Genomic DNA, 9,094 nt, shown 5'->3' on the forward strand with positions numbered 1-9,094 from the left:
ATAGATCTTGTTTCATAGAATCCAGAACAGTTGAGTTTGTATTTTTCCGATTTTTCTACGATTTTATATCGATTTTACAAGTTCGCTGTTTAATGCGTCCTGGACGCCAGGACCTAAATGTAATTTTTTTTTTACGTTTAGGTCCTGTCGCCCAGCCAGAGGGCGACAGGCCCCCTGTCGCCCAGGCAGGGGGCGACAGGGGTATAGTTTTGAAATTTTTCGAAACGGCCATATATTTTTGAAATTTTAATTTTTTTAAATATAAAAATGAAAAAAATCCTCTGGTGGTTGGCATCTGGAGAACAGTGGATCTGAAGGCATTCGCTGACCAAACAGACCAGTGGGAGACTGATGGGCTCGAGGCAACGGCAAAAGGCCAGCCAGCCCGGGAAGGACCTGGGCTTCACTTGAACCTGGCCTGGAATTCGAATTTTTCAGTGCAATTTCTGTTGGTCAACGGTCTAGTTTAATTTTTTAAGTAGCACCAAATGAAGAAGAATGGCATACGTGTGAGCTTCCAAAACCAGCTAACTCCATTTCTCACCGTGAAAACGGTGAAGGAGAAGGGGAAGCGGCCTTTTGATAGCCCTTAACCCTAGAGTCATACTGTCATGGTACAAGAAAACAACTGGCTCAAAGCCATTAGCCAGCCAAAGATACACAAACTCCTACTCGAGAACTGCCATCGCATTGATTATTTACTTTCTTTTTATGCGAATACATTGATTATTTACTTGCAAAATACACAAACTCTACAATGTACAACCGCTGCAGGGGTCATCAAACAACCCTCGTGTGCAACAACTAGATCTGTAAACCTGCGTGTTTGTAACACGCATCATCTCATGGCAAAACCGTTGACAGCCATATGCCCTATCTCTGCAGCCTGGAGCTGCTTCATGTAGTATTTGGACCCGCGCGAAAGGTCGATCCGTTTTCTCCTCTCCGCTGGCAGGGATTCGATCGAGCACTCCTTGAAACCGCGACGAACAAACCTGTGGAAGGTCCATGATAAATAAGCAACATTCTTTTATCTGGTCAAATGAGAAAAAAAAATCTCATTTCACGTGTGGGTGTGGAATTGTGGATTGGTGTTCTCTGAAGTTCAGAGTCCAATGTCTTGGCAAAGCAAAATGTGGGTTTGCCCTGCCAGATAAAGGCATAGCAGTTTCTACTTCCTAGTGATGCCCTGAGATGGCTTAGGTTTCTGTATGGAAACAAATCAAACCAAACTTCTTACTATCTGGTGACAGAATTTCTTAAAAGAAATTGCTCGAACATATAAACCTCACATCACTACTAGAACACAAGTACATACCAATCAGCTGTCCGTGTAGTAAGCAAAAATAATTTCTCCAGTCCAAGAGATAAAGCCTTCTTCTCAACGTAATCTGCAAAACAGTATCACTGTGGGTAAGTATTTAAATATTTTAAAATATTTGATCCATCGTACCCCTGACAAACTTGAATTTTTTTCCTTGATGTTCCTTGTGTTATTTATAATTAAATCTTGGAAACATCAAATAAGCAGTGTCATACAAAGCCCAGGATAAACAAATAACAAATGTCAGCCTAGCCACCAATTAGGCCCAGTCTTAGCTTTGTCCCATCACAGTAAACAGTTTCTAGAATACTTATTGTGCAAAACCTATCTACCCTGAACAGATAGAGAATGTGATGTTAATTCATAAATACCAACGGAAATGTGCTAAACTGCACCGTACCAAGTAACTTGTCTCCTTGACCTTGTCCTCGACATTCTTCGGAGACAGCAATAGCAGCAACTTCTCCGGATTTATCCTCAATATAAGGAAAGAGAGCAGCACACGCTATGATCGAACCATCTCGTTCCACGACGATGAATGATGTCAGTGCTTCAAGAAGCTAATGAAAAAGATAATTTTCTGTTCAGTTGCATAAATACTAAGAAAGACAGCACTAGTGAACATATTGACGTTTTATTCGCAATATCAGAAAATAATGACCTCTTTATCTGTTCGGCGCACCAGGACACCAGATTCTTCTAGAGGATGAATGATCTTTCTAATACCTGAAAGATCTTCCTCTCTAGCCATTCTTGTGCCTTCATACATATCCCTACAAAAATAAGAGGAAAACGTCAATTCCCACCCACATTCTGCTACAGACATATAAGCACACCAAAAAGTCCTATTCAACATCACATGCAGAAGCATTCTTTAGATTAAGGATCATGTTGTACCGTGTTTGCCATTGTAAATTATGTTCATAAGTAACTGGGAACTCCCATAGACATACAAAACAATAAACATAAAATTGGAGAACAAAATTTGACTTTCTAGCCAATATGCCACTTTCATCCATTACAATAGTAACATGAAACAAGATCATGCTTCATAAATCTTATTTTACACAGTACGGTAAATGGTCAAATATCCAATAGTGATTTCCTTAAGAAAAATACCCACCGTTGCCCTAACATATATTATAACACAAAACTAAATGATTCCAATCTCAAGAAGACTGGAAAATTAAATAAAGACGACATTGAAAGGAAAATATATATTCCCTAACATAGATGCCATGCATGTGGTTTTTAGAAGACTTCAGGGGAGCGATTTCTTGTGAAGCTAACAGAAACACATAAAAATTACTTGCTCAAGACCACATCTAGGTACATCAAATATATGAAGCCAATATGGGCTTATACACAAAAGCTGCTATGTTCAGTGGCAGCTAACATAGAAAAAACAGTTCTATTATACCTAGCTATCATCGTTCCAACACCATCTCTGGTGAATAGTTCCAACAACAATGATCCACCTACAGTACCATCCACGATATGAACTCTTTGGACACCACCCTGACATGAAAAAAAGAGCAAATTATATTAGGACAAAAGACAATGAGCAAAACCAATGATAAAAATGTATTGCATGTCACGTATTGTTGCATCATGGAACATAATAATGTATTGTATGCCACATATTGTTGCATTGTGGACCATAATAACTCAGAAATTGTAGTAGACATCTTATTCCATGCAATGATGCATATTCCAAGTACAGTTTAGAGAAGAGCAAATGTATACATATTTAATTTTTGGAGTAAAGTGCAGACCCCGTCCTTGAACTTGTTCGGCTGTGTCACTTAGGTCTTAGGTCCCTCTACTTTCAAATTGCAGACCTTGCTCCCTAAACTTAGCCTCAGGTGTCATTTAGGTCCATATACTCTCAAGATGCGAATCTAAACCCCTAAACTTAGCTTTGGGCGTCATCTAGGTCCATATACTCTTAAAATGCAGTTACATCCCACCAATAAAATATAATAGGATCAAATATTGTGCTTTCAAGCATGCACTACTTTCATTGCCTTCTTTTCTAACTGATTTTGTTGCCCTTCATTTGGTCATTCATGGTGTCCATAAGCCATTAAGCCCTGATTCTACTTTCTAGTTTGGCATGTGCAGCTACAAGTTATTTAAGTTTGAACAATCTTTTAAGAACAAAATACGGTTGTCATATAGACCTAACAAGCTAAGATATTGCCTCCGAAGTAAAAACATCATCAAGCTTCCTGGATTTATACTCACCAATATTCTTTTATTCACGTTGGGCTAAAATTTACTTTATTTGAGTATAATTAAATTATTCGATAAAAATGAGTTTTATCAATTTAATTGAGATGTCACTATATTTTGATAGTACATGGAACCTAGGTGACACCCTAAGCTAAGTTTAGAGAGCTAGATTTGATTTTGAGAGTAAAGCGATCTAAATGACACCCGAGACTATGCTTAGGGAGCCAAATCTGCAATTTTAGAGTAGAGGGACCTACCCTAAGTGAAACACCCGAACAAGTTTAAGGACCGGCCACCTTTTGCTACACGTGCACTACAACGACATGGCACACTGAACAATTCTGATTAGCCTTACCTCTCCCTTGAATAGATCTAGTAGTTGAGAGTTTCATTTGTAATGTTTCAAAATGAAATGTTTTAGTACGTATACGACTGATGTTTAGATAATTGCACAAAAGAACAATTAGTCAAGAAGAGAAAGGTACTTCCCAAGGATAGTGGTTTTCTACTCTAATATTTATACACAAACAGTGCATGCAGATGAGTGCAGCTAAATGTCAGACGAATTTGATATGCACAGATTCGTAAGCACTTTGGAAAATATGGGCATCCAATTGTATGAGAGTAGTGAACATTTCTGGAACCCTAGAAACAAAGTGGGAGTAATATGTCGCGGGAAAGAAACTTCGGAACACCACAGGGTTCATGACACAATCCAGAATCAGAAATCAATAATGCATGCAGAATTGTTTAAACAATAAAAAAAATGAAAGAAGCTAAGTACTTACATGGCATACATAAGCTGCTGCAGCCAACTCTGAAAGGTAACCATTTGACCTGCTCAAGCGTTCCTCCCCACCAATAGCAAACCCTTGCTCACCAGACAGACCATTTCCATTATTGAAACCCACACCATTGCGAAAAGATGCAGTATACCCATTAATATGGCTCCTTTCATTCAAACCATGTTTTGAATCAGTATACCCATTAATATGGCTCCTTCCATTCAAACCATGTTCTGAATCCTGCTTCATCTGGAGGTTGCGGACATGATTAATGTCCTCCTCATCAACAACCTTCACATAATTCGCAGCAATCTCACTTTGCTTAGCACGTGTCCTGATCAACATATCTGCCTCCTCAATAGACATGAAACGATTGACTCGGCCATGCTCATCAAATATTTGGCCATCAACAATGCAAATAAGCTTGTCCGCCTCTATGGCTAAAGCACATGCTGTAGCAACTTCATAGGTACTATAAAATAAACCAAAAAACTATGTTAGCGCCTACACATATCAAAATGACTGCGAACATCGCATCGTTGCCATGGGTAAAGAAACATGGCAATTTTTATGGTAAATCATAGTGTCTAGTATACTTGACATATTTTAAATTAATAACAAAAGGTACACAATATGAATGGAGTAAGCAGCATACTTGCAATTTAAGACCTCCCCTGCGCTGGAGTATCCCATATTGCTCACAACAACTATACTGTCTCTATCAAGCCTTTCTCTTATCCGTGAAACATCTATTTTCTTAACTTCACCAGTGAATCCATAATCAATGCCACCAACAACCCCTCGCCTCTGCCAAAGAAGAGAGAGGTAAATCAATTCAACATCTCAGGACTTACTCCAATCATTTGAGATCCAGGCAACACCAATCATCTGAAATGCAGGCAACATAGACTAAGGTTTCATTTTTCTCTTTCCTTGCGAGGTAACATAATGGATGGGAACAGTATAAGTTCAACATTAACTTAGAATTGACGCATGTGCAACACATCTACCTTTTCTAGAATAGATTAAAGTTAGATTCAAAATTGACCCACGGAGCATCCCAATTATTTGCCCCTTCCTTATCCCTCTTCTCCTGACACCCAATGTTCATCAATGCTCCTACAAGTAATATGATTTTTTAAAAAAATGCTACTCTTGGTACAGTGATACCCAAAATTTGCACTTATATTTTCTCCCAATTGGCTACCTGCATATGTGATACCAGGATGCAATTTGAATCTACCTACAAATGGAAGATGATATGCAGTAAAGAACCAGCATAATTCAACTAACCTTAGCACCAAGAAAATTTCCACTTGCAACATTATCAGCAATCTCGTGCCAGCGACCGTTAACACCATGTCGGCGGAGATTTAACATTGGTGGGCCAGGAGATAGCTTCGCTTCTATAGTTAGCCGTATTCGTCCAGCTGCCTCCATTGCAGCCTCTAATGAATCTGAATCGGTAATACGGTAGCGACCAGCATACTTAGCCTTCTTTCCTGAAAAAATTACAGAATAAAAGGTAGAATATCAACATCCTGCATATACAAGGATTGGGATAGAATACTTCGAAGTAAATAGTAACTTATCCAAGATACAAAAATGTTCATCTTAGCGGTACGCAGAAAACGAAACTGTGGTTGAGAACAACAATATCAAATTGGTCATACAGGAGTAAAGATGCAAAGCTATAGCTAACCTCTCTCAGCCAAGAGCTTATCAATCTGGACATGCGTTCCAGGAACGAGAACAAATTTGATCCCAAGACCATGAAGAAGGGATATATCCTGCACATAAAAATAAATACAATAAAGCAGACAATAAAGAAGACATGCACCAGAGGTGATCTGTTTATTTTACAAAAACATAAGGTACTCTTCCACATAATTTTAGCAACTCTTTTGCTTCAAAAATAATTTTAGCAACTCTGCGTTTCATATAACCCAGAATATAATAGCCTCAACATGGAAAATTACTTAATCGAAGGAAACAAGCAGTACGGGAGACTGTAAGGAATCACAGAACAAAGTGGACAGTAACAATAAAGTTTCAGAAGGTAGGACAGGGTAGAAGCCAAACAGCACATCTCATGCTAGGGAACAACTAGGTGTGCCATATAGTAGTTAGCAGGGTTTGTCTGACTCTAGATGGTGGGCATTGGTTATTATAATACTAGATTAAGATAACCGTGAAACAACCATTTAACTAATAAAGTAATTCGCCTGCCTAAATATGTAAGACTATGTCCAATTCAACGTCTCTCTCACAAGAAAAATAATGAAGCCCCTATGGAAGAAGTAGAATGACAAAGAAGAATATATGCAGAAATATTCACTCTTGCTTTTTATAAACAAATTGCTTCCTTTCCTTGGCCAGAGAAGCAAAAGGAGCTGGTCGAACTATCCAAGATTTTGCAAAACAATAGTTTTCAATGGAAGACTGGGTGAGGTGAGAAGGACAGAAACAGAAGCGAGAATAAGACTACCGAGGAATACACGTGCAACTGGAAAGCTGAAATCTTTTCAACAAAACGGTTGGTGAGTCAAACAGGCCTGGAAAATCATAAAATGGTAAACCCGATCCGAATAAGCAACTTTCACGAATTTTCGTGCCATTGTGTCTCGTGGCAGCACAACTGATATGCAATTATGCACTATGCAACTCAAACACTAGCGGGGCTAAAATCAGTCTTCAGCCCCATCAAAATGGTTGAAATATCTGTCGCAACCAGTACTATACAGTATACTCACAACAATGAAGTTTATGAAATATGAAACGGATTGATTTCCCAAATTTCAGTAAAGTTGGAAGGAAGGAGTTACGAGTTAAGAATTTCCGTTTCTGAAGCTTTGGTACGCTTAAACTTAGACTTTTTTATTTTTTTAAAATGACCCTTTCACTGTTTCTGAGCTAAAATAATTGATCCAGTTGAGAAACTGCCTCCACCAAATTGGCGTAAAAATCAGCAGCGGCTCCAAGGGCGGGCCTCCTATTGATGCATGGGTATTCAGTTGAATACCCAAAATTTTGTGAAAAAAATATATATACATAGTATACAACATGTATATGTATAAAAAAATAGAAAATAAGAGTATCTCTAAAAGAATTTTTAAATCCTAGTCTCTAACTTTTCTACGTATTTTTATATCCTAGTCTCTAACTCTCTATATATCCTTACGTAGAGGGTCATTCTAAATATTACTTCGTCATGTATATATTATCGTGTACCCTCTCAGTTTCCATATACCAGATATCCTATTGTTTGAACTTCGACATATTAGGAAACGTGACTCACGAGTTTGAAGGATGAAGGTCGATCTAAGATATCCGGTTTTAAAATGGCATGTATTTGGGATAGGGTGTGGATTTTTATTTTCGTATCTAAGAACGGAGAAAGATGATTTAGGATAGATGTTGCTACCTTGAGGGATTGGTTTTAGAGAACTTTTGGAGAGAGATTTTCCACTAAAAATACTATATTCGTAATTAGAATAGTCTTTAGGGTGTATTTTGGAGATGATCTAACATCACAAAATAGACTTTCCAATCTCATGTTGCCTCTTGGGTTCAAATGGCCTACTTCCCCTCCTCTAAGTCCAATTGCGACTCCCAACTGGCACCGACTACAGGTCCCCAGCTCTCTATCCATCCCGATTCTAATTCTCCTTCTCGCGCAGCCGCGTTTTTTCCGCTTCCGATCAGTGGCAGCAAACTCTAACGGTACGGCAGGCGACGCCTGCCTGCGATGAGACGTGAGCGGCCTGAGGCTTTGGAAAATGCGCAACGCACATTAGCGACCAATTTTTTTTTTACCCTTTGAAAATGTTGAATACCCAGATTCTAAATCCTGGGCCCGCCCCTGAGCGGCTCTTCCGTTTGCTTGAATAAAAATGAAAGCAACCAGCAGCACAGAACGGCACCAAATCCGCACAAGCGGAAAGTCGCCAAGCGATTCCTCTCATCTCATTGCCGTGAAAAGTTTCAATAGATGAAAGAAGCAAAAGCAACGCAGAGCGCCAGAACCCTGTGCGCGAGAGGGCCACCTGCAGAATGCCGTCGAGGTGGGGTCCGGCGACGACCTCCCCCGAGACGACGACGACGAAGGTGCTCCCTCGGTGGCCCCGGATGTACGGCCACGCCTCCCGGAACCACCCCACGAACCGGCCCCCTTCCTCCGCCTCCGCCTCCTCCGGAAAAACCCCGCCGCCGGCGCCGGGCGCCCTCGCCCCTCCGCAGCGCACGCCCGCGGCGGGGCGCCGGCGCCGCCCGGCGACGCCGGGGACGCGCGCGGCCGCGGCCCAGGGCCGCGCCGGCGAGGCCTCGCCGCCGGCGACGAAGCGCGCGGAGGCGGCGGCGAGGGACGCCGCCATCGGCGCGAGCCCGGCCGCCCCGCGGCGGGGGCCGCCTACCTGGTGGTGGCTCGGGATCGTGGGGGAGGCCGTGAAAGGGTAGGTGGCGCGAGCGGGGTGGGCGCGCGTGTACGCGGCGAGAAGAAAGAGAGAGAGAGAGTGGGGGAGGGAGCGAGAGCGGCGGGCGAATTGGCGCGCGGCGAGGCGGGGGCACGCGCCGGGGTTGGGTGGAAGTGGAGACTGGGGGAGGAGGGGAAGGCGGCTTTTTTTTTTTATACGCGGCGGTGGCGCGCGTCCGCCGTTCTGGTCGTCTCGCCTTGGACTATTTCGCTCGCTCCCATTTTTCGGCTGTAATAATAATCGATCCGGTGAGGACGTGAGGTCAGATGGTCCGCGGC

General features: G+C 41.7%; 1 protein-coding gene across 1 annotated transcript; it reads right to left on the reverse strand.

The window, feature by feature from the left end:
• Window positions 1-612: 612 nt before the first annotated feature.
• On the reverse strand, window positions 613-8,891 carry LOC120690995 (probable amino-acid acetyltransferase NAGS2, chloroplastic). The gene is made up of 10 exons (XM_039973945.1): window positions 8,391-8,891; window positions 6,047-6,134; window positions 5,638-5,846; window positions 5,000-5,151; window positions 4,348-4,816; window positions 2,745-2,842; window positions 1,986-2,097; window positions 1,725-1,884; window positions 1,319-1,391; window positions 613-995 (listed from the first exon to the last, which is right to left on the reverse strand). Exons 1-10 carry the CDS (start codon window positions 8,715-8,717, stop codon window positions 839-841), a joined length of 1,845 nt encoding a protein of 614 aa, XP_039829879.1. The 5' UTR covers window positions 8,718-8,891; the 3' UTR covers window positions 613-838.
• Window positions 8,892-9,094: the final 203 nt, after the last annotated feature.

This window comes from Panicum virgatum, chromosome 9N (assembly GCF_016808335.1).
Source record: "Panicum virgatum strain AP13 chromosome 9N, P.virgatum_v5, whole genome shotgun sequence".
NCBI classification, from domain to species: Eukaryota; Viridiplantae; Streptophyta; class Magnoliopsida; order Poales; family Poaceae; genus Panicum; species Panicum virgatum.

Excerpts from the sequence above, each read along its gene's own strand:
- LOC120690995 (XM_039973945.1), bottom strand. The coding sequence starts at position 8,717 with ATGGCGGCGTCCCTCGCCGCCGCCTCCGCGCGCTTCGTCGCCGGCGGC. Across the intron at positions 5,152-5,637 it reads GAAATTTTCTTGGTGCTAAG|AGGCGAGGGGTTGTTGGTGG; the intron begins GTTAGTTGAATT and ends CTTCTTTGGCAG. Across the intron at positions 996-1,318 it reads ACTACACGGACAGCTGATTG|GTTTGTTCGTCGCGGTTTCA; the intron begins GTATGTACTTGT and ends GACCTTCCACAG.